The 25,907-nt window shown below is 43.7% G+C and overlaps 1 protein-coding gene across 1 annotated transcript in view; it reads right to left on the minus strand.

The window, feature by feature from the left end:
* The window catches only part of NLRP8 (NLR family pyrin domain containing 8), a 114,606-nt gene that overhangs the window by 19,844 nt on the left and 68,855 nt on the right, over positions 1-25,907 (minus strand). Inside the window, exons 3-5 of the mRNA XM_036833981.1 lie at positions 2,658-2,721; positions 2,270-2,524; positions 960-1,034 (exon numbers count right to left, since the gene is read on the minus strand). Of these exons, the coding sequence (XP_036689876.1) occupies positions 960-1,034; positions 2,270-2,524; positions 2,658-2,721 (394 nt within the window). The remainder of the gene's footprint in view (positions 1-959; positions 1,035-2,269; positions 2,525-2,657; positions 2,722-25,907) is intronic.

The following is a 25,907-nucleotide window of genomic DNA, read 5'->3' on the forward strand; positions in this document are numbered from 1 at the left end:
AAAGCAAGAACTGCTCGTTACATAAGAAGTGGGGGGCGGTTATAAAGCTCTGGAAATTGGTTCAGTGACCCCATAGCTTCTATTGGCACCGCAGTTCTTTTGGTCCCTACTTCCTATTTCTTAATTCTCAGAAGATGGCTGGGGTAGCTTTATCTATGTTATTTGTATTTTTTAAATTAAAAAATATATTTTTTAATTTTTATTTTGGCTGCGTCACACGGCTTGTGGGATCTCAGTTTCCCCGACCAGGGATGGAACCTGGGCCCTCGGCAGTGAAAGCGCTGAGTCCTAATCACTGGACCCCCAGGGAACTCCCTAGAATCCTACTCTGATGGTCCAGGATAATGGAGACGGGGAAGGAGGGATGGATTAAGATAGCTGCTGTGTTTGCCTACCTACTGACCATTCCTAGCCTGGCAACAGCACCCTAAATTTTTTGGAGAACCGCCCCCTTCCCACTCTCCGGCCGTTACTTCGGACGGTGGCTGGACCTACCATCAAGCTGCCTCATAAGCACATGAGCCAGCGTCCACCCACCAGAGCATTTCACCACGTCATTCATCGAGGAGCTCGTGGTCTCGGTTCATTCAAGGGAGTGAGCTCCAGGACTTGTGTTGGAAAAACGAGAAATAAGCACTCTTTTTTCCTGCTGGTGTTGCTAAGGGCAGCTGGTGGCAGAAACGGCCGGTGTGCAGAGGAGGGACCACTCAAGACTGAATCCAGTGGAAGGAGGGAGAGAAGCGACGTCTCGAGGAGGTAGCCTGAGCCCCTGCATCCAGCTGGGTCGGTGGCTGGACTTCCTGCTCAGGTGAGTGCCCAGCTGCTCTTTTCTGAAGTTCTGCTTCACAGAAGGGACACTAGACATGTTCATTTACAGCCTGCCTTGCCTTGGGAACTGGGCTTCTCATCCCCACCCATGGCCTGTTTCCCACCAGAAGCTGCACAGGACCAGCACATACCAGACTCATCTTCCTCCAAGTTCATTTGTGTCTCTCTTGGGTTCAAGGCCTCTGGTTCCAAGTTAGGTAAAATGTCTGGAACAGACAAGGAAAGGAGCCCCTCACTGGAATGATAAGGTGGACGGAACAGGGAGAGCAACACGGAGGTAACGGGACCTTTTAGGATAGCGGCGGCCACGTCACTCACGAGTCTCATTCTCTCACCACCTTAGTTCAGGGAGAAGAAGATTACCCAGACCTCCCATCGCGATGTTAGGAAGTGAGAAAATGGTGCTGTGTCAGAAGGTCCTTAGGAGGGTGTTTAATAACATATACATGTACAGCCCAGCCAAACACTGCACTCACACACACACCTATATGTAAAACACAGAAACACTTTAATATACACGTGTGCATTTAGGAACCAACCTAAATGTCCATGGACAGATGAATGGGGAAAAAAGATGTGGTACATACAGACAATGGAATAGTACTCAGCCATGAGAAAGAATGAAATAATGCCATTTGCAGCAACATGGATGGAATTAGAGATATGTGGAATCTAAAAAAATGATACAAACGAACTTATTTACAAAACAGGAATAGACTCCCACACACAGAAAACAAACTTATGGTTACCAAAGGGGAAAGGTATGGGGAGGGATAAATTGGGAGATTGGGATCAACATATACACACTACTATATATAAAATAGATAACTAATAAGGACCTACTGTATAGCACAGGGAACTCTACTCAGTACTCTGTAATGGCCTATATGGGTAAAGAATCTAAAAAAGAGTGGATATATGTATATGCATAACTGATTCACTTTGCTGTACTAACACCTGAAACTGAAAATAACACAACACTATAAATCAACTATACTCCAATAAAAATTAAAAAAATAATAAAATAAACAACAATATCCTACTGTATAGCACAGGGAACTCTACTCAGTATTTTGTAATAACCTATAATGGAAAGAATGTGAAAAAGAATATATATATATTCATACATATATATATACGAATTACTGTGCAGTACATCTGAAACTAGCACAACACTAAGTCAACTATACGTCAATGAAAAAGGGAGCCAATTTCCAAATTAAAAAATAAAACCATAGTCGAAAGAAATAAAAAATAAATAAACGCTTTAATATACATGTATGTATGTGCATATATGTGTATGTATCTATGTATGTGTATATTTAGATGTATAAGAAAATAAAGTGTAAATATAGTGTATATATATAGGAGTGGCTAGTGAAGCGTTTAGCTCTGTAGCACCCAAGCCCAACCCCATCTTGTATACCAGATTCTTACTCACCATTCAGCTCCATCTGTACCCGAAGACACAGTTCTGCCTGGTTCATCTTGGCGAAGATGTCGTGAGTCACCTCCCAAGCTAGGCGTCCAGGGAAGCACTCAATTAGGAGGTGAACCACCTCCCCCCACCGGGCTGTCTTCAGCTGGTCCCAGCTGATCTGGAGAGAGCCAGGTCTGGGGCTCTCTTCCACTAAAAGCTGCTTGAACCTCTGTAGATTCTCCTTGCTTAAGTAGACCATGTACAGCATGACTCCGTCTTTGAAAGGGAAGGTGGAGGAGGAAGAGGATGAGAAGGAAGAAGGGGAGTGAGAGGAGAAGGAAGGGGGGGAAGGAGAGGAGGAGGGGCAGGAGGAAGAGTCAGAACTCCAGTTCACATAGCTCATCGTTACTCAAGACCAAGAACCTCAGCGCCAGCGACAAGGAGGACCAGTTGGAGGAGAGAAGAGACGCGACCTGGGGAGACATGAAGTTACAAGAACGTGAAAACGCCACCCCAGGGGACAGATTTATGTAATCCATATTGGATGGAGCATACCATGTGCTGGCTATCCTCTTCCCTCCCTTCCTCAAAGATTCTCTGGCCTGCGGAAAAACCTGGGAGCCCCTCCAGTATTGGGGCTCAGTGTTTAGACTCAAAACCATTTTGTAGTTTTTAATTCTCTATGCCACTTATTAGCAAGGTGACTTTGGGAAAATTGCAGAGCCTCTTTGCGCCTCTTTTCTCATCTCTGATACTGGGGTCTTACCATATGTGCTCTTGGGGTTGTGAGGATTCTCAAAGAGATACGCCCACAAGTACATTTAAGACGGTGCCTGGTTCATCATAGCTAACAGTGACTCAGGGCTTCCTTCTATACCGTGATTATTTTAAAGGCTCAATGGGAATTTATAAAAAGCACCTGGAATCAAAGGTTTATTCCCTTCTATGCATCTTCTTGCATCTTCTCCACCATATGTCTTTCTTTTGTCTTCTTCCATCGTGTTTATTGTGTGTAAAAAGTGGAATGTGGAGGAGAAAAGAATGAAGTCACTAGGGGGAGTGGGGCTTTCGCCTTGGTCTACCTACTACTCGTATCCTATTGCTTCTCTGAGTTATCTTTTTTTATGTATTATCATCTGTTAACTCTTGTCTCCATCACCCGAGAACTTCCTGGATACTTAAGTCACCATGTATTGGGCACTGACTCAAAGTTTTATCTCCTTCAATTCACTGCAGTGGTTTTGGAGAATTGCAAGCTCCCTGTGGATGACGACCACCTCTAGTAGCCACGCTACTTAAACTTCACCTCCACTCTTGATTCTGTTATTCTGATATTTGAGCAAAAAGAAAAAGTCTACATTAAGAAAAAAGAAAGGTCTCAAACAACCTAACTCTACACCTCAAGGAACTGGAAAAAGAAGAATAAACTGAGCCCAACTGGACCTGGTGAACTCAAGTATCTGATATAGTAACTGTAAGAAAGTGATGTGGAAAAATAGGAGATAGAAGAGAGAGGAAAACAACACCACCACTCACCGCTGAAGGGAATTAGGCTTCCTGTCTCCTTCCTGTCACAAACATCTCCCAAAGCAGAAAGAAAAAGCACTTGGTCTGCCCCACGTTCCACCTTAATAGGCTCTGGGGTTCTGGGCAACGTGCATCCCCCCTTCCCATTGGCTGGGCTGGTGCGTTGTCATTCTTCATGGCATGGATTTGAAAGCATTTAGCATCCTCGGTCAGAGGAATTGGGCCACAAGGCTTATTCTCACAGGTGCTTCCAACTTGTGAAGGATCTGCTCCCCTACCTCTTAGATTCAGAACAAGCAACTTTAGAAAATTACAGGTTTGGAGTGTTCCCCAGACTCACAGAGGACTAACACTGTTGTCAATCCAAAGGTGCTGCATCCAACGGAAAACATCTACAGCAATTAATTGGATGATCTTGTTCACATGAGCATCTCCCCTATTTGGAATGTAATCTTACTAAGCAAAAGGGGGGGTTTCAGTATCACCAGGACCTAATGTGGGTCCCAAAGCAATAGACCCTGTCAAAGGAGACTCAGAGACAGAGCATGTAGGAAAATGACACACACACACACAGACATATATATAAACACATATATTGGTAGTAGATTTCCATGGGGTCTTTTGGGTTTTCTGAAATGTAATCAAGTCATCTGCACATATAGTTTTACCTGTTCCTTTCCAATTCTTATGCCTTTCTCTACTTGCTTCCTAATTGCTGATTTAAGTTTAAAATTAGTTACAATTGTCAACTTCCTGGATCCCCAGAGCCTATTAAGTTGGAAGGTGGGGCAGACCAAGTGCATTTTCCTTCTGCTTTGGGAGATGTTTCTGACAGGAGCCAGGAAGCCTAATTCCCTCCAGGGGTGAGTTAAATTAGTTACAATTGTAGTTAAAATTGCTAATTTAATTGGCTAAAACCTCCAACAGGATGTTAGTTAGTGGTGGCCATGAGACCATCTGTCTCGTTCCTGACTTAAGTGGAAAAGCCTCCGTGTTTATGATGGAACGGCTTCATGGGTGGTTTTCCTGGCATTGGGAGAAGAAATGGTCCCTAGATGCGGTTGCCTCTGTGGTTTTCAGGCCTCAAGGACGCTTTTTAAAAATTTTATTGTAGTTGATGTACAATGCTGTGTTAATTTCTGCTGTACGGCAAAGTGATTCAGTTATACATATATATACATTCTTTTTAATATTCTTTTCCATGATGGTTTATCCCAGGAAATTGAATACAGTTCCCTGTGCTATACAGTAGGACCTTGTTGTTTATCCATTCAATATATAATAGTCTGCACCTGCTAACCCCAAACACCCAATCCTTCCCTCCCCCACCTCACCTCCCCCTTGGCAACCACTAGTCTGTTCTCTATATCTGAGGCCTCAGGCACTCTTGATTCCTCTCGTCGTTCATTGTTCTACAAGACCCCTCAGATGGTAGGAGAGGTATCTACATCAGTGGCCTTTGGCTGAAGTGGAAGATTCCATTTACATCCGATGGGTTTTAATTAGAAACCCAACTCTGCCTCTCCTCTCCCAGGTGGGGATGATTTACACCTAAAAGAGGAGGACTCAGCAATTACCTGTAGCAGCTGGGTCTTGGTGGCTTCTTACCCTATCCCCAGACACGCTGCAACAGAGGGGGCGGGACGTCCGGAGACAGACCTGATCGGAGCCAGAGGGACCCGCGGGCCAATCACAGGCTGGGGAGGGCGTGGAGTTGACTTTGAGGTTCCCTGCCTCCGCCAGCTAGAAACGTGTGTGAGATTAGAAGTCGGCTTGGTAAGGGACGTCTCCTTTCTCTGGGGCTCCGAACTTTCCCTTCCTTTGGTTTTTCTTTTCTTTTTTAAAAGAACAGCTTTGTTGTGATTGATTTAAAGTCGTGGGGTGGGTAGAAACAACCAGCTTTTCTGAGGTATAATTAATATACGAAAAAACACTGCACATATTTTAACATATGTAACTTGATGAGTTTGGACACAGGCATACACCACAATCAAGGGAATAGACATAGCCAGCACCTCCAAAAGTTTCTTTGTGTCCTGTGTGTGTAGTGTATGTGTGTGTGTAGTAGGAACATTTAACATGACACCCATCCTCTTAAAATTTTCAGGGTACTATACAGTATTGATGACTATGGGTACTTTGCTGTAGGGCAGATCCCCAGAACTGATTCATCTTGCATAACTGACACTTTACACCATGGGAGATACATGCAATAGGACTTTATTCGGCCTTAAAAAAGAAGGAAATCCTGCCTTTTGTGTGACAGCATGGATGACGCTGGAGAACATTATCCTAGGTGAAGTAAACCGGTGCCAGAAGGAAAATACAGCAAGATTCCACGTCTGTGAGGTACCGAAAAGACTCCAACTTTTAGAAGCAGAGACTAGAACGGTGGTTACCAGGAGCTTGGGGTGGGGGCGTGGAAAATGGGGAGTTGTTGCTGGCGTCTTCTTAATCAGCAGGAATCTGTTGCACCTCTGTCCTCTCATTGGAAGCTTCCTGCTTTCTAGACCCAGGAGATTCTACACAGGTCTTTGAGAAATTGCAGATGAATTTCTGCCTTCTTGTTTTTTCTCCCTCCAGGGTTTTTGCACCTGTTTTCACTGACCACTGGTCTGTAACCCTCTTGCCACCCTCCTTGCCTCAAGCTGATGCATCCTTCAAGTCTCTTATAATTCCCTTTCCTAGGCTCGCTTGTTCTACACGGTATAATCTCATGGCTCCTGTCGGGGGGGAAAAAAAAAAAATCCCTTCTCACACTCAACACACATGATACTAATTACAGTTGATCTGCTTATTGATGGATTCCATGTTTGTGAATTCACCTGCTTGCTAAAATTTATTAGTAACTCCCAAAATCAATACTTGGGGTACTCTCCGTGGGCATTCTTGGGCATGCACAGAAAGATGAAAAATTTGAGTCCCCTGACACACGCTCCCAGCCGAGGTTGGACCTGGCAGTTCTTTGCCTTCTTGTTTAAGCTCAGCTCTCATCCTTTATACAAGTGTCGTTTTTGTGGATCTATTTGGTGCCAATTTTTGGGTGTGACATTGCTGTTTAACAAACCCAAGTATAGTCCTGAAGTGTGGTCTAATGTTCCTGAGCACCTGAAGGCTGTCATGTGTCTTCCGGAGAAACCGGTGTGTTATATAAGCTTCCTTCAGGCATGCGTTATAGTGCTGTTGGCTGTGAGTTCAACATTAGTGAATCAACAATATATTTTGAGTAAGGTGTCTTTAAACCGAGACACACATAAAACAAGGTTACGTATTGATTTGTTGACCAAAATGTTGTAACCAGAGGCTCGAAGGTACCTAATCCTGTATTTCACATAGAAGCAGTGGTTCTGTTATCACTGCTTCAGTGTACTGGTGACTTTATAAAACGTAAGTGGTGTGAATAATGAGAATTGAGAATCGGGTGTCCTTATGACAGGAAACGATAGACATTTAATGAACACCTCATGTGCGCCTCGTGTGCCTGGGAATGGAGGATTGAACGAGGCAGACAAGGATTTCCTAAACATGGTCTTCATCACCAGCATGTAAGCTTGTGAGATCTGCTCATTCACATCCGTGTCACCAGTTCCTAGCGTAGCTCTGAGGGGCTAATGTAAAACATGCAGACGCTAGCTGATAACGCTGTCTTATATCATGGAAATTTGCTAAGGGAGCAGAACTTCAGTTTTCTCACCCCAAAATATGTGTGTATATATATGATATCACACATAGTGATGGATGTATTAATCAGATGGGGGCAGTCCTTTTACAATGTGTACATATATCGAATCACCACGATGCACACTTTAAGTATCCTATAATTTTGTCAATTATACCCCGATGAAACTGATTTTTTTTTAAAAGGGGGAAGAGGCAAGTCTCTGTGCCTGTTTACATGAGTGGGAATTAAAGTTAAAAATTTTTGACTTGTATTTGTCCTCACAATGGCTTAATGCATTTTATGTCTACACCCACAGACCATCTCCCTTGCTCAAGCTACAGAACATTTCTGGTGCCCTAGAACGCCTCCAAATGCCCCCTCAGCACTGACCACTATTCTCAACTCATGGTAGAGTTGGCTCCTTTTTGCCCATTCTTGAAATTCATATAAAGATATTATGCAGTGGGAATCTTTGGTTATCTTTTCTGCTCAACATAATTGTGAGGTTCATGTGTCCTGTTGCCTGTATCAATTGTTTATTTTTATTACTCTGTAGAATTCCATCGTACGAAGGTAACACAGTCTCCTCGGTGGACATTCTGTGTGTTCCAAATGTTTATCATTGAGTAGAGCTGCTGTAAACATCCTTGCGCATGTCTTTTGATGGATGTTTCCTGGATAGTAGCCGGGAGTGTAATTACAGGGTGTATGTACATATATGCTGCAAACAGTTTTAGAAAGTGGACGTATCTTTTTAAACTCTCACAAGTAACGTATGGGCGTTCCAGTTGCTGCGCATTTTTGATAACACTTGGTGATGTCGACTCTTATCGTTTTAGTCACGTGGGGTGCAATATTATTTCCTTCTGGTTTTAATGGAAAGTTTCTGAGTCATGCTTATTGGTCATTCAGTTAACCTCATTTGTGAGGTTCCTGTTGAAGGGTTCTGACCACCTAAATATTTTTATTTCAGTTGTTGGGTGTAGTTGTAGCTATATCAATTAGGTCAGGTTGATTAATGATGTGATTCAAATAATCTATATCCTTACATGATTTTCCTGCTTGTTCACTTTGTTATTGAGATGTGTTTAAATCTCCAGTGTATTGTCCTTTTAGTTCTGTTTTTCCTTTATATATTTTGAAGCTATGCTATCTGGTACATAAAATTTTAGACTTGCTATATCTTCCTGCTGTACTCAACAATATATAGTGTGCTCTGTATTTAGTAGTAATTTTGCTTTAAAATCTACTTGATAATGATATAGCTATGCACATTTATTTCTGGTTAGGGTGTACATACTGCATTATTCCCCATTAATTTACTTTAAATGGTTTATGCTCTGATACTTGAAGTGTATCTTTTTTATCTTTATTTTTATTTTTTAAACATCTTTATTGGAGTATAATTGCTTTACAATGTTGTGTTAGTTTCTGCTGTATAACAAAGTGAATCAGCTATACATATACATATATCCCCATATCCCCCCCTCTTGCATCTCCCTCCCACCCTCCCTATCCCATCCCTCTAGATGGACACAAAGCACTGAGCTGACCTTCCTGTGCTATGCAGCTGCTTCTCACTAGCTATCTATTTTACATTTGGTAGTGTATATATATCCATGCCACTCTCTCACATCATCCCAGCTTACACTTCCCCCTCCCAGTGTCCTCAAGTCCATTCTCTATGTCTGTGTCTTTATTCCTGTCCTCCCCTAGCTTCATCTGAACCATTTTTTTTTAGATTCCATATATATGTGTTAGCAAACAGTATTTGTTTTTCTGACTTACTTCACTCTGTATGACAGACTCTAGGTCCATCCACCTCACTACAAATAACTCAATTTTGTTTCTTTTTATGGCTGAGTAATATTCCATTGTATGTATGTGCCACATCTTCTTTATCCATTCATCTGTTGATGGACACTTAGGTTGCTTCCATGTCCTGGCTATTGTAAATAGTGCTGCAATGAACATTGTGGTACCTGACTGTTTTTTTTTTTTTTTAAATTTATTTATTTATTTACTTATGGCTGTGTTGGGTCTTCGTTTCTGTGCTAGGGCTTTCTCTAGTTGCGGCAAGTGCGGGCCACTCTTCATCACGGTGCGCGGGCCTCTCACTATCGTGGCCTCTCTTGTTGCGGAGCACAGGCTCCAGACGCGCAGGCTCAGTAGTTGTGGCTCACGGGCCTAGTTGCTCCGCGGCATGTGGGATCTTCCCAGACCAGGGCTCGAACCCGTGTCCCCTGCATTAGCAGGCAGATTCTCAACCACTGCGCCACCAGGGAAGCCCCCCTGACTGTTTTTGAATTACGGTTTTCTCAGGGTCAGTAGTGGGATTGCTGGATCATATGGTAGTTCTATTTTTATTTTTTTAAGGACCCTCCATACAGTTCTCCATAGTGGCTGTATCAATTTACTTTCCCACCAACAGTGCAAGAGTGCTCCCTTTTCTCCACACCCTCTCCAGCATTTGTTGTTTGTAGATTTTTTGATGATGACCATTCTGACCGGTGTGAGGTGATACCTCATTTTAGTTTTAATTTGCATTTCTCAAATGATTAGTGATGTTGAGCATCCTTTCATGTGTTTGTTGGTAATCTGTATATCTTCTTTGGAGAAATGTCTATTTAGGTCTTCTGCCCACTTTTGGATTGGGTTGTTTGTTTTTTTGATATTGAGCTGCATGAGCTCCTTGTATAATTTGGAGATTAGTCCTTTGTCAGTTGCTTCGTTTGCAAATATTTTCTCCCATTCTGAGGATTGTCTTTTTGTCTTGTTTATGGTTTCCTTTGCTGTGCAAAAGCTTTTAAGTTTCATTAGGTCCCATTTATTTATTTTTGTTTTTATTTCCATTTCTCTAGGAAGTGGGTCAAAAAGGATCTTGCTTTGATTTATGTCAAAGAGTGTTCCTCCTTTGTTTTCCTCTAAGAGTTTGATAGTGTCTGGCCTTACATTTAGGTCTTCAATCCATTTTGAGTTTGTTTTTGTGTATGGTGTTAGGAAGTGTTCTACTTTCATTCTTTTACATGTAGCTGTCTAGTTTTCCCACCACCACTTATTGAAGAGGATATCTTTTCTCCATTGTACATTCTTGCCTCCTCTATCAAAGATAGGTGACCATATGTGCGTGGGTTTATCTCTGGGCTTTCTATCCTGTTTCATTGATCTATATTTCTGTTTTTGTGCCAGTACCATACTGTCTTGATTACTGTAGCTTTGTAGTATAGTCTGAAGTCAGGGAGCCTGATTCCTCCAGCTCCGTTTTTCTTTCTCAAGATTGCTTTGGCTATTTGGGGTCTTTTGTGTTTCCATACAAATTGTGAAGTTTTTTGTTCTAGTTCTGTGAAAACTGCCATTGGTAGTTTGATAGGGATTGCATTGAATCTGTAGATTGCTTTGGGTAGTATAGTCATTTTCACAATGTTGATTCTTCCAATCCAAGAACATGGTATATCTCTCCATCTGTTTGTATCATCTTTAATTTCTTTAATCCGTGTCTTACAGTTTTCTGCATGCAGGTCTTTTGTCTCCTTAGGTAGGTTTATTCCTAGGTATTTTATTCTTTCTGTTGCAGTGGTAAATGGGAGTGTTTCTTTAATTTTTCTTTCAGATATTTCATCATTAGTGTATAGGAATGCAAGAGATTTCTGTGCATTAATTTTGTACCCTGTTACTTTAACATATTCATTGATTAACTCTAGTAGTTTTCTGGTAGCATCTTTAGGATTCTCTATGTATAGTATCATGTCATCTGCAAACAATGACAGCTTTACTTCTTCTTTTCCAATTTGGATTCCTTTTATTTCTTTTTCTTCTCTGATTGCTGTGGCTAAAACTTCCAAAACTATGTTGAATAATAGTGGTGAGAGTGGGCAACCTTGTCTTGTTACTGATTTTAGAGGAAATGGTTTCAGTTTTTCACCATTGAGAATGATATTGGCTGTGGGTTTGTCATATATGGCTTTTATTATGTTGAGGTAGGTTCCCTCTATGCCTACTTTCTGGAGGGTTTTTATCATAAATGAGTGTTGAATTTTGTCAAAAGCTTTTTCTGCATCTATTGAGATAATCATATGGTTTTTCTCCTTCAGTTTGTTAATATGATTTATCACATTGATTGATTTGCATATATTGAAGAATCCTTGCATTCCTGGGATAAACCCCACTTGATCATGGTGTACGGTCCTTTTAATGTACTGTTGAATTCTGTTTGCTAGTGTTTTGTTGAGGATTTTTGCCTCTATGTTCATCAGTGATATTGGTCTGTAGTTTTCTTTTTTTGTGACATCTTTGTCTGGTTTTGGTATCAGGGTGATGGTGGCCTCATAGAATGAGTTTGGGAGTGTTTCTCCCTTTGCTATATTTTGGAAGAGTTTGAGAAGGATAGGTGTTAGCTCTTCTCTAAGTGCCTTGATGGGTCTGGCTAAAAGTTTATCAATTTTGTTTACCTTCTCACAGAACCAGCTTTTAGTTTTATTGATCTTTGCTATTGTTTCCTTCATTTCTTTTTCATTTATTTCTGATCTGATCTTTATGATTTCTTTCCTTCTGCTCACTTTGGGTTTTTTTTTTGTTCTTCTTTCTCTAATTGCTTTAGGTGTAAGGTTAGGTTGTTTATTTGAGATGTTTCTTGTTTCTTGAGGTAGGATTGTTTTGCTATAAGCTTCCCTCTTAGAACTGCTTTTGCTGCATCCCATAGATTTTGGGTCGTCGTGTGTTCATTGTCATTTGTTTCTAGGTATTTTTGATTTCCTCTTTAATTTCCTCAGTGATCTCTTGGTTATTTTGTAGCATATTGTTTAGCCTCCATGTGTTTGTATTTTTTACAGTTTTTTTCCTGTAATTGATAACTAGTCTCATAGTGTTGTGGTTGGAAAAGATGCTTGTACAATTTCAATTTTCTTAAATTTACCAAGGCTTGATTTGTTACCGAAGATATGATCTATCCTGGAGAATGTTCCATGAACACTTGAGAAGAACACTTGAGAAGTGTATTTTGTTGTTTTTGGATGGAATGTCCTATAAATATCAATTAGATCCTTCTTGTTTAATGTGTCATTTAAAGCTTGTGTTTCCTTATTTATTTTCATTTTGGATGATCCGTCCATTGGTGAAAGTGGGGTGTTAAAAGTCCCCTACTATTATTGTGTTACTGTCAATTTCCCCTGTTATAGCTGTTAGCATTTGCCTTATGTATTGAGGTGCTCCTATGTTGGGTGCATAAATATTTACAATTGTTATACCTTCCTCTTGGATCGATCCCTTGATCATTATATAGTGTCCTTCTTTGTCTCTTGTAATAGTCTTTATGTTAAAGTCTATTTTGTCTGATATGAGAATTGCTACTACAGCTTTCTTTTGATTTCCATTTGCATGGGATATCTTTTTCCATCCCCTCACTTCCAGTCTGTATGTGTCCCTAGGTCTGAAGTGGGTCTCTTGTAGACAGCATATATACAGGTCTTGTTTTTGTATCCATTCAGCCAGTCTGTGTCTTTTGGTTGGAGCATTTGATCATTTACACTTAAGGTAATTATCAATATGTATGTTCCTATGACCATTTTCTTAATTGTTTTGGGTTTGTTTTTGTAGGTCTTTTCCTTGTCTTGTGTTTCCTGCCTAGAGAAGTTCCTTTAGCATTTGTTGTAAAGCTGGTTTGGTGGTGCTGAATTCTCTTAACTTTTGCTTGTCTGTAAAGGTTTTAATTTCTCCATCAAATCTGAATGAGATCCTTGCTGGGTAGAGTAATCTTGGTTGTAGGTTTTTCCCTTTCATCAGTTTAAATATGTCCTGCCACTCCCTTCTGGCTTGCAGAGTTTCTGCTGAAAGATCAGCTGTTACCCTTATGGGGATTCCCTTGTATGTTATTTGTTGCTTTTCCCTTGCTGCTTTTAATATTTTTTTTTGTATTTAATTTTTGATAGATTGACTAGTATGTGTCTTGGCGTGTTTCTCCTTGGATTTATCCTGTATGGGACTCTCTGTGCTTCCTGGACTTGACTGTTTCCTTTCCCTTATTAGGGAAGTTTTCAAGTATAATCTCTTCAAATATTTTCTCAGTCCCTTTTTTTTTCTCTTCTTCTTCTGGGACCCCTATAATTCTAATGTTGGGGCATTTAATGTTGTCCCAGAGGTCTCTGAGACTGTCCTCAATTCTTTTTCTTTATTCTGCTCTGTGGTAGTTATTTCCACTATTTTATCTTCCAGGTCACTTATCCGTTCTTCTGCCTCAGTTATTCTGCTATTGATTTCTTCTAGAGAATTTTTAATTCATTGTGTTGTTCATCATTGTTTGCTCGCTCTTTAGTTCTTCTAGGTCCTTGTTAAACGTTTCGTGTATTTTCTCCGTTCTGTTTCCAAGATTTTGGATCATCTTTACTATCATTACTCTGAATTCTTTTTCAGGTAGACTGCCTATTTCCTCTTCATTTGTTTGGTCTGGTGGGTTTTTACTTTGCTCCTTCATCTGCTGCATATTTCTCTGTCTTCTCATTTTGCTTAACTTACTGTGTTTGGGGTCTCCTTTTTGCAGGCTGCAGGTTCGTAGTTCCCATTGTTTTTGGTGTCTGCTCCCAGTGGGTAAGGTTGGTTCAGTGGCTTGTGTAGGCTTCCTGGTGGAGGTGACTGGTGCCTATGTTCTGGTGGATGAGGCTGGATCTTGTCTTTCTGGTGGGTAGGGCTGCGTCTGGTGGTGTGTTTTGGGGTGTCTGTGAACTTAGTACGATTTTAGGCAGCGTCTCTGCTAGTGGGTGGGGTTGTGCTCCTGTCTTGCTAGTTGTTTGGCATGGGGTGTCCAGCACTGGAGCTTGCTGCCCATTGGGTGGAGCTGGGTCTTAGCTTTGAGACGGAGATCTCTGGGAGAGCTCTCGCTGATTGTTATTACATGGGGCCGGGAGGTCTCTGGTGGTCCAGTGTCCTGAACTCGGCTCTCCCACTTCAGAGGCTCAGTCCTGACACCTGGCTGGAGCACCAAGACCCTGCCAGCCACACGGCTGAGAAGAAAAGGGAGAAGAAAAGAAAGAAAAAAAAATTAAAATAAATAAATAAAATAATTAAAATGAAAAAGTAATTAAAAAAAAAGAAAAGAGCAACCAAACCAATAAACGAATCCACCAATGATAACAAGTGCTAAAAAGTAAATTACGATAAACATAAAAATCAGAAACAAGTCAGTTGCAGACAGCAAACCCCAAGTCTACAGTTGCTCCCAAAGTCCACCGCCTCAATTTTGGGATGATTTGTTGTCTATTCAGGTATTCCGCAGATGCAGGTACATCAAGTTGATTGTGGAGATTTAATCCGCTGCTTCTGAGGCTGCTGGGAGAGATTTCCCTTTCTCTTCTTTGTCCGCACAGCTCCCGGGGTTCAGCTTTGGATTTGGACCCGCCTCTGCATGTAGGTCGCCTGAGGGTGTCTCTTCTTCGCCCAGACAGGACGGGGTTAAAGGAGCCGCTGCTTCGGGGGCTCTGGCTCACTCAGGCGGGGGGAGGGAGCGGTACGGAGGAGGCGGGGCGAGGCTGCGGCGGCAGAGGCGTCGTGACGTTGCAGCAGCGTGAGGCGCGCCGTGCGTTCTCCCGGGGAAGTTGTCCCTGGCTCACGGGACGCTGGCAGTGGCGGGCGGCACAGGCTCCCGGGAGGGGCGGCGTGGAGAGTGACCTGTGCTCGCACACAGGCTTCTTGGTGGCGGCAGCAGCAGCCTTAGCGTCTCCTGCCCGTCTCTGGGGTCTGTGCTGATCGCCGTGGCTCTCGCCCGTCTCTGGAGCTCGTTTAGGCGGCGCTCTGAATCCCCTCTCCTCGCGCACCCAAAACAATGGTCTCTTCCCTCTTCGGCAGCTCCAGACTTTTTCCCGGACTCCCTCCCGGCTGGCTGTGGTGCACTAGCCCCTTCAGGCTGTGTTCACGCCGCCAACCCCAGTCCTCTCCCTGCGATCTGACCGAAGCCCGAGCCTCCGCTCCCAGCCCCGCCCGCCCCGGCGGGGGAGCAGACAAGCCTCTCGGGCTGGTGAGTGCTGGTCGGCACCGATCCTCTGTGCGGGAATCTCTCCACTTTGCCCTCCGCACCCCTGTGGCTGCGCTCTCCTCCGTGGCTCCGAAGCTTCCCCCCTCCACCACCTGCAGTCTCCGCCCGCGAAGGGGCTCCTAGTGTGTGGAAACTTTTCCTCCTTCACGGCTCCCTCCCAGAGGTGCAGGTCCTGTCCCTACTCTTTTGTCTCTGTTGTTCCTTTTTTCTTTTGCCCTACCCAGGTACGTGGGGAGTTTCTTGCCTTTCGGGAAGTCTGAGGTCTTCTGCCAGCGTTCAGTAGGTATTCTGTAGGAGTTGTTCCACATGTAGATGTATTTCTGATGTATTTGTGGGGAGGAAGGTGATCTCCACGTCTTACTCCTCTACCATCTTGAAGGTTGATCTTTTTTATTTTTAATCTAGTTTGCCAGATAGTCTTTAAATAGTGTTCAGCCCACTTATGTTTATTAATTTATTTTTTGTGGTCAAAAGTTTTTATTGAAGCAGAGCTGATTTACAGTGTGTTAATTTCTACTGTACAGCAAAGTGATTTTTATACATATATATGCATTCTTTTTAAATATCCTTTTAATCATGGTTTATCCCAAGATGTTAAATATAGTTCCCTGTGCTATACAGTAGGACTTGTTGATCCATTCGATATATAATAGTTTGCTTCTGCTAAAACCCAAACTCCCAACCCTTCACCCCGCCTCCCCGCCTCCCCGCCTCCCCGCCTCCCCACCTCCCCCTTGGCAGTCACTAGTCTGTTCTCTGTATCTGAGGCCTCACAGATTCTTGATTCCTCTCATCTTTCATTGTTCAACAAGAACCTTCAGATGGTAGGATACCATCAGTGGCCTTTGGCTGAAATGGAAGATTCCGTTTACGTCAGATGGATTTTTATTTAGAAACCCATCTCTGCTTCTCCTCTCCCAGGTGGGGATGGTTTACACCTAATAGAGGAGGACTCAGCAATTACCTGTAGCAGCTGGGTCTTTGTGGCTTCTTGCCCTATCCCGAGAGACAGGCTGCAACAAAGGGGGTGGGACGCCTGGAGACAGACCTGATAGGAGCCAGAGGGACCCAAGGGCCAATCACAGGCTGCGGTCCACCATCCTTTGGGTGCGCTAGTCTTGCTTTAGCTGTAGGGGGGCCCCCTGGATCTGGAGATTGTGGGCCCATGCAGAGAGGACCAGGCACTCCAGGTCAAAGGGGGTCCTTTGCTGTCACATCGTCCCCAGCTCCCACACCCCTGCACGGTCCAGCCTTGGGACCCAACCTGCTTAGGTTCCAGGGATGTGACACCAGCCCAGATCACTGAGGCCTGAAGGGAGTAGAGTCAGCATTTCTTTTATTCTCTTATTTTAATTTTTATTATGTATTGGTGTATAGGTAATTGACTGTGTTGGGGTATTTTGTTGTTTGGTTTTGCAGGGAGTAGAGCAACTTGATTCAATTATACATAGAGGTATAGTTGTTCCTTTATGGGTTCCTTTCACATTTAGGTTATTACAGTGTAGAGTTCCTTGTGCTATCCAGTGGGTCCTTGTTCATTATCACTTTTACACATATTTCTGTGTATATGTCAACCTCAAATTGCTAATTTCCCTACATGCTCCTTTCCCCTGTGGTAACCATAAGTTTGTTTTCTAAGTCTGTGAGTCTGTTTCTCTTTTGGAAACAGGTTCATTTGTTTCCATTTTTACATTCCGCCTGGAAGTGATATCATCTTACTTGTCTTTCTAGGTCTGAGTTACTTCACTTAGTATAATCATCTCTGCTTTGATCCCTGTTGCTGCAAGTGGAATTCATTCCTCCTTTTTTATGGCTTAATAATATTCCATTGGGTACAGGTGCCACACCTTCTTGATCCATTCATCAGTCATTATACAATTTGTTTGTTTCCATGTCTTGGCTATTGTAAGCAGTGCTGCCGTGAAAGTTGCGGAGCAGGTGTCTCTCCAAATTCAGGTTTTCTCCAGATCTCGGCAGTGTGAGGTGATACCTGATTGTAGTTTTACTCTGCATTTCTCTAATAATGAGTGATGCTGAGCATCTTTCCATGTGTTTTTTTATTTTCTACAGTGTGAGTAAAATTGACACCTTCAAACTGGCTTCCTGAATGGCTGCCCTGTTTTGCATTCTTCTTCGATGAACTAGCCCCGGGTTTTTCTGGAGGGCAGGTGTTATTTCTTCACAGCCCCACAGGCCTTGCGATTATTGAGGGCCCGTCAGCAGCGTTTTCCACGTTGTAGTTACAGGAAGAGGCCACAAGGCGGCAGCATTTCTTCTTGGCCAAGTCACTCTGTCTTTTTTGTTTTTTTTCTTTTTTCCGTTTTAAGTTAGTTTTTATTTTATATGGGAGGAGCGTTGATTTGCAGTGACGTGTTTTGGGTTTACCTGTACAGCAATGTGATTCTGTTATACATAGAGGTCTATCTAGTCTTTTTCGGGTTGGTTTTCCAGAAGGTGATTATAGTGTGTTGAGTAGAGCTCCTTGAGCTATTCACAAGGTCCTTTTTGATGATCTATGATCCATATTAGTGTTTATATCCTGCCAATGCCAACCTCCAAAAGTATCCCTCACCCCACCTTTCCTGCATGGTCATCATAAGTTTCTTGTCTACCTCGGAGAGTCTGTTTCTGTTTTGTCAATTAGATCATTTGTATGAATTGACAGGTTTCACCTATAAGGGATATCTTATGCTGTTTGTCTTTCTCTGACCTCATTCACCTAGTATGATCATCTGTTACTCTATCGTTGTTGCCTCAGATGGTATGTGTTCACTCTTCTTTTCGGCTGAGTAGTATTTCTTTGTATGTATGTACCCCATAATGTTCATTTTTCTTTTGATGCACATTTGGGTGGATTCTGTATCCGGACTTGTCCTAATCGTGCTGCCATGAAAATACAGGTGGCACGTGTCGTTCCGATTTATGATCATATCGGGATGCAAGGCCAGGAGAGGGATTGTCGGATCACATATTGGTTCTCTGTGTAGCTGTGTTACAGGAAGGTCCATTCAGATCTCCACAGTGACTTCCACAGTTGACATTCCTTGCAAGAGTGTAGGACGGTTCTCTTTTGCCCACGTGCTCTGCAGCCTTTATTCCTTGTAGATTTTTTTGGCGATGGCCAGTCTGAGTGGTGTGAGGTGATACCTGATTGTAGTTTTACTCTGCATTTCTCTAATAACGAGTGATGCTGAGCATCTTTCCATGTGCTTTTTTTTTTCTACAGTGTGAGTAAAATTGACAGCTTCAAATTGGCTTCTTGAACGGCTGCCCTGTTTTGCATTGTATTTCGATGAACTAGCCCCGGGTTTTTCTGGAGGGCAAGTGTTATTTCTTCACAGCCCCACAGGCCTTGCGATTATTAAGGGCCCGTCCGCAGCGTTTTCCACGTGGTAGTTACAGAAAACGGCCACAAGGCGGCAGCATTTCTCCATGCCCAACTCTGGTTACTCGGGGAAGCCGAGCCCGAAGGAAAGTCCTGTGCCTGGGTCCTCAGTTTGAGTGGAATGTGCCAGAAGAAACACCGAAGGGCTTGTGTCTCATTGCTTCCTCTCCCTTGCCCTTCAACCCCCAGACAAATCCTAGTGCCTGTGAAACCGCTGTGATGTCGGAGCTGTGGTCCATAGGTGGGGCGACTCCACGGAAGGAGGCTGGAGGAGGGAACCCCACCCCCAGGAGACGTGGACCCCCGGGGACGTTTGAAAGCTCTCCTTCCCGCCCAGAACGCAGCATCGTTCCTGGTGCCCGAGGCGTGGTGTAGCTGTAGGGCAGCCCCCCTGGATCTGGAGATTGTGGGATGCAGAGCGGACCAGGCAGTCCAGGTCTACGGGGGTCCTTTGCTGTCACATCGTCCCCAGCTCGCTCAGCACCGCGACAGTCCAGCTTTTGGCCCCAAGCCTGCTCCACGTCCATGGATGAGACCCCAGCCCACGTCCCCGAGGGCTAAGGGAAATGGGGTTGGCATTTTTCTTTTTTTAATTGTAATGTGTATTTTGTACTGGTGTATAGGTGATTTAGTTGGGTGTGGTCGTTTTTTGTTTGTTTTATTTCAGTGTACAGCAGATGATTCAGTTATACATACATGTATATATGTTCCTCTTTGGGTTCTTTTCCCATGTAGTTTATTAGAGTGTTGAGTAGAGTTCCTTGTCCTATCCGGGGGGTCCTTCTGGATTACCTGTGTTTTTAATATTGGCCTGTATACATTAATGGCAACCTGCCCATTTCTCCCTCACCCCACCTTTCCCGTTCGGTGAACGATACTTCATTTTCCATAGCTGTGAGGCTGTCTCTGTTTTGCACATTAATTCCTCTGGATCCATATTTAGATGCCACCTCTAAGTGGTATCATATGGTACTTGTTTTTGTGTGTCTCACTTCTTGAGTAAGTATGATCATCTCTCCTTCCATCCCTGTGGCTGGAAATGGAATGATTTCATCCTTTGTTTATGGCTGAGTTCTATTCCGTTGGGTACAAGTGCCGCACCTGCTTGAGCGATTCATCTGTCCTCCTACACTTTGGTGGCTTCCGTGTCTTGCCCGTTGTACGCAGTGGTGCCGTGAATGCTGGGGTGCAGGTGTCTGTCCAAAGTTTGCTTTTCCCTGGATATCTGCCCAGGAGAGGGATTGCTGGGTGCCATGGGATTTGTATTTTTACTTTTTACAGGAACCTTCCCATCGTTATCCGCCGCAGATGTACTGATTTACATTCCACCAAGAGTGTAGGAGGGATCTGTTTTGCACACCCCACATCCAGCATGTATTGCTTGTAGATATCTTGATGATGGCCCTTTTGACCTCTGTGAGGTGATACCTCGTGGTACTTTTGATTTGCCTTTTTCTGAGAATTAGTGACCATGAGCATCTCTTCCTGTGCTTTTCGGCCTTCTGTAAGTCTTCTTTTTTTTTTTTAAAGGCTCTTTTTTATATATATATATATGCTAGGTATTTTTTTAAAATTTTATTTATTTATTTATTTACTTATGGCTGTGTTGGGTCTTCGTTTCTGTGCTAGGGCTTTCTCTAGTTGCGGCAAGCGGGGGCCACTCTTCATCGCGGTGCGCGGGCCTCTCACTGTCGCGGCCTCTCCTGTTGCAGAGCACAGGCTCCAGACGCGCAGGCTCAGTAATTGTGGCTCATGGGCGCAACCTCTCCGCGGCACGTGGGATATTTCCAGACCAGGGCTCGAACCCGTGTCTCCTGCATTGGCAGGCAGATTCTCAACCACTGCGCCAGGGAAGTGGTTGGGAAGCCCCTGTAAGTCTTCTTTAAAGAACTGTTTCGTACTTTTGCCTATTTAGTGGTTTTTTGAAAATGTTAATCAGCTGCATGAGCTACTTGTATGTTTTGGACATTAATTTCTTCGGGTAGCTTCGATTGCAAGTCTTTTTGTCCATTCTGCAGGTTGTCTTTTTGTGTTGTTACGGTTTCCTTTGCTGTGAAAATGCCTGTAGGTTTAATCAGGTCCCATTTGCACGTTTTTATTTTTCATTTCTTTGCGTCGTGGTTGAAAAAACACCTTGCTGTGATTTAGGTCGAAGCTTTTCAAAAGCGTACATTTTCCTCAAGGGTTTTATAGTACCCGTCCTTACCTTTAGTTCTTTCTTCGAGCTGGAGTTTTTTTTTTGTGTAAGGATGTAGGGAGCATTCTATTATCATTGTCTATTTTGTAAGGAACCCCCTCAGTGCTCTCCATAGAGGCTTCTACCGTTTTACGTTCCCCCCAACAGTGTAGGAGGGTTACCTCTGCTCCACGCCCTCTCCAGCATTTCTTATTCGTAGATTAACTTGACAATGGCCATGTGACTGGTGGCAGGTGATACCTTGTTGTAGTTCTGATACGCAGCTCTCTAACGTTCAGCGAGGTTGAAACATGTCAGGTCCTGTTTTGAAATTTTGTTTTTATCATAGTGTGAGCAAAGTCACCTCTTGAATTTGGCGTCTTGAACCTCTGCCCTGTTGTGAGTTCCTTCTCACTCGCCTAGCTCAGCACATTTCTTGAGGGCAGGCGTGCTTTTCTTCCCAGCTCGGGTTGTGAGGATGAAGCGCCCAGCAGCACCGATCCTAGTAAAGGTTAGTTACGGGAATCGGCCCCAAGGCGGCAGTATTACTTCTTGTCCAAGTCTGTCTGTTTGTGTTTTTTTTTTCTTTTTTCCCTTTCAAGTTAATTTTTACTGTATATGGGAGTAGAGTTGATTTGCAGTGACGTGGTTTGGGTTTACCTGTTCAGCAACGTGATTCTGTGATACATAGAGGTCTATCTAGTTTTTTCTGGTTGGTTTTCCAGAAGGTGATTATAGTGTGTTGAGGAGAGCTCCTTGAGCTATTCACAAGGTCCTTTTTGATGATCTATGATCCATATTAGTGTTTATATCCTGCCAATGCCAACCTCCAAATGTATCCCTCACCCCACCTTTCTTGTATGGTCATCGTACGTTTCTTGTCTACCACTGAGAGTCTGTTTCTGTTTTGTCAATTAGATCATTTACATGAATTGATAGGTTTCACTTATAAGGGATATCTTATGATATTTGTCTTTCTCTCTCTGACCTCATTCACCTAGTAGGATAATCTGTTAATCCCTCCTTGTTTCTGCAGATGGTATGTTTTCATTCTTCTTGTTGGCTGAGTAGTAATTCATTGTATGTGTGTACCCCATAATGTTCATCTTTCTTTTGATGCACATTTTGGGTGGATTCTGTATCCGGACTTGCCCTAATTGTGCTGCCATGAAAATACAGGTGGCACGTGTCATTCTGAATTATGATCATATCGGGATGCAAGGGCAGAGAGTGTTTGCCGGATCACATATTGGTTCTCTGTGTAGCTATGTTACAGGAAGGTCCATATAGATCTCCACAGTGACTTCCACAGTTGACATTCCCTGCAAGAGTGTAGGACGATTTGCTTTTGCCCACGTGCTCTGAAGCCTTTATTCCTTGTAGACTTTTTTTGGCGATGGCCAGTCTGAGTGGTGTGAGGTGATACCTGATTGTAGTTTTACTCTGCATTTCTCTAATAACGAGTGATGCTGAGCATCTTTCCATGTGCTTTTTTTTTTGTACAGTGTGAGTAAAATTGATAGCTTCAAATTGGCTTCTTGAACGGCTGCCCTGTTTTGCATTGTATTTCGATGAACTAGCCCCGGGTTTTTCTGGAGGGCAGGTGTTATTTATTCACAGCCCCACAGGCCTTGTGGTTATTCAGAGCCCGACAGCAGCGTTTTCCACGTTGTTGTTACAGGAAACGGCCACAAGGCGGCAGCATTTCTTCATGCCCAACTCTGGTTACTCGGGGAAGCCGAGCCCGAAGGAAAGTCCTGTTCCTGGGTCCTCAGTTTGAGTGGAATGTGCCAGAAGAAACACCGAAGGGCTTGTGTCTCATTGCTTCCTCTCCCTTGCCCTTCAACCCGCAGACAAATCCCAGTGCCTGGGAAACCGCTCTGATGACGGAGCTGTGGTCCATAGGTGGGGCGACTCCACGGAAGGAGGCTGGAGGAGGGAACCCCACCCCAGGAGACGTGGACCCCCGGGGACATTTGAAAGCTCTCCTTCCCGCCCAGAACGCAGCATCGTTTCTGGTGCCCGAGGCGTGGTGTAGCTGTAGGGGAGCCCCCCTGGATCTGGAGATTGTGGGATGCAGAGCGGACCAGGCAGTCCAGGTCTAAGGGGGTCCTTTGCTGTCACATCGTCCCCAGCTCGCTCAGCACCGCGACAGTCCAGCTTTGGGCCCCAAGCCTGCTCCGGGTCCATGGATGAGACCCCAGCCCAGGTCCCCGAGGGCTATGGGAAATGGGGTTGGCATTTTTCTTTTTTTAATTGTAATGTGTATTTTGTATTGGTGTATAGGTGACTTAGTTGGGTGTGGGCGTTGTTTATTTTTTTTCAGTGTACAGCAGGTGATTCTGTTATACATAGATGTATATATGTTCCTCTTTGGGTTCTTTTCCCATGTAGTTTATTAGAGTGTTGAGTAGAGTTCCTTGTCCTCTCCGGGGGGTCCTTCTGGAATACCTGTGTTTTTAATATTAGCCTGTATACATTAATGGCAACCTGCCCATTTCTCCCTCACCCCACCTTTCCCGTTTGGTGAGCATTACTTCAGTTTCCATAGCTGTGAGGCTGTCTCTGTTTTGCACGTTAATTCCTCTGGATCCATATTTAGATGCCACCTCTAAGTGGTATCATATGGTACTTGTTTTTGTGTGTCTCACTTGTTGAGTAAGTATGATCATCTCTCCTTCCATCCCTGTGGCTGGACATGGAATGATTTCATCCTTTGTTTATGGCTGAGTTCTATTCCGTTGGGTACAGGTGCCGCACCTGCTTGAGCGGTTCATCTGTCCTCCTACACTTTGGTGGCTTCCGTGTCTTGCCCGTTGTACGCAGTGGTGCCGGGAACGCTGGGGTGCAGGTGTCTGTCCAAAGTCTGGTTTTCCCTGGATATCCGCCCAGGAGAGGGATTGCTGGGTGCCATGGGATTTGTATTTTTACATTTTACAGGAACCTTCCCATCGTTATCCGCCGCAGATGTACTGATTTACATTCCCACCAAGAGTGTAGGAGGGATCCGTTTTGCACACCCCACGTCCAGCATGTATTGCTTGTAGATGTCTTGATGACGGCCCTTTTGACCTCTGTGAGGTGATACCTCGCGGTACTTTTGATTTGCCTTTTTCTGAGAATTAGTGATCGTGAGCATCTCTTCCTGTGCTTTTTGGCCCTCTGTAAGTCTTCTTTTTTTATTTTTAAAGGCTCTTTTTTTAATATATATATGCTCGGTATTTTTTTAAAATTTTATTTATTTATTTATTTATTTATGGCTGTGTTGGGTCTTCGTTTCTGCGCGAGGGCCCTCCCTAATTTCGGCAAGCGGGGGCCACTCCTCATCGCGGTGCGCGGGCCTCTCACTGTCCCGGCCTCTCCCGTTGCGGAGCACAGGCTCCAGACGCGCAGGCTCAGTAATTGTGGCTCACGGGCGCAGTTGCTCCGCGGCATGTAGGATCTTCCCAGACCAGGGCTCGAACCCGTGTCTCCTGCATTGTCAGGCAGACTCTCAACCACCGTGCCAGGGAAGTGATTGGGAAGACCCTGTAAGTCTTCTTTAAAGAAATGTTTCGTACTTTTGCCTATTTAGTGGTTTTTTGAAAATGTTAATCAGCTGCATGAGCTACTTGTATGTTTTGGACATTAATTTCTTCGGGTAGCTTCGATTGCAAGTCTTTTTGTCCATTCTGCAGGTTGTCTTTTTGTGTTGTTACGGTTTCCTTTGCTGTGCAAATGCCTTAAGGTTTAATGAGGTCCCATTTGCACGTTTTTATTTTTCATTTCTTTGCGTCGTGGTTGAAAAAAAACCTTGCTGTGATTTAGGTCGAAGCTTTTCAAAAGCGTACATTTTCCTCAAGGGTTTTATAGTACCTGTCCTTACCTTTAGTTCTTTCTTCGAGTTGGAGTTTATTTTTGTGTAAGGATGTAGGGAGCATTCTATTATCATTGTCTATTTTGTAAGGAACCCCCCTCAGTGCTCTCCATAGAGGCTTCTACTGTTTTACGTTCCCCCCAACAGTGTAGGAGGGTTACCTCTCCTCCACGCCCTCTCCAGCATTTCTTATTCGTAGATTCAGTTGACAATGGCCACGTGACTGTTGGCAGGTGATACCTTGTTGTAGTTCTGATACGCAGCTCTCCAACGTTCAGCGAGGTTGAAACATGTCAGGTCCTGTTTTGAAATTTTGTTTTTACCATAGTGTGAGCAAAGTCACCTCTTGAATTTGGCGTCTTGAACCTCTGCCCTGTTGTGAGTTCCTTCTCAGTCGCCTAGCTCAGCACATTTCTTGAGGGCAGGCGTGCTTTTCCTCCCAGCTCGGGTTGTGAGGATGAAGCGCCCAGCAGCACCGGTCCTAGTAAAGTTTAGTTACGGGAATCGGCCCCAAGGCGGCAGTATTCCTTCTTGCCCAAGGCTGTCTGTCTGTGTTTTTTTTTTCTTTTTTCCCTTTCAAGTTAATTTTTACTGTATATGGGAGTAGAGTTGATTTGCAGTGACGTGTTTTGGGCTTACCAGTTCAGCAACGTGATTCCATTATACATAGAGGTCTATCTAGTCTTTTTCGGGTTGTTCTTCCAGAAGGTGATTATAGTGTGTTGAGTAGAGCTCCTTGAGCTATTCACAAGGTCCTTTTGGATGATCTACGATCCATATTAGTGTTTATATCCTGCCAATCCCAACCTCCAAATATATCCCTTACCCCACCTTTCCTCTATGGTCATCGTAAGTTTCTTGTCTACCTCCGAGAGTCTGTTTATGTTTTGTCAGTTAGATCATTTGTATGAATTGATAGGTTTCACCTATAAGGGATATCTTATGCTGTTTGTCTTTCTCTGACCTCATTCACCTAGTATGATAATCTGTTACTCTATCGTTGTTGCTGCAGATGGTATGTGTTCACTCTTCTT

The sequence above is a fragment of the Balaenoptera musculus genome, chromosome 19 (genome assembly GCF_009873245.2).
Source record: "Balaenoptera musculus isolate JJ_BM4_2016_0621 chromosome 19, mBalMus1.pri.v3, whole genome shotgun sequence".
Lineage (NCBI taxonomy): Eukaryota > Metazoa > Chordata > Mammalia > Artiodactyla > Balaenopteridae > Balaenoptera > Balaenoptera musculus.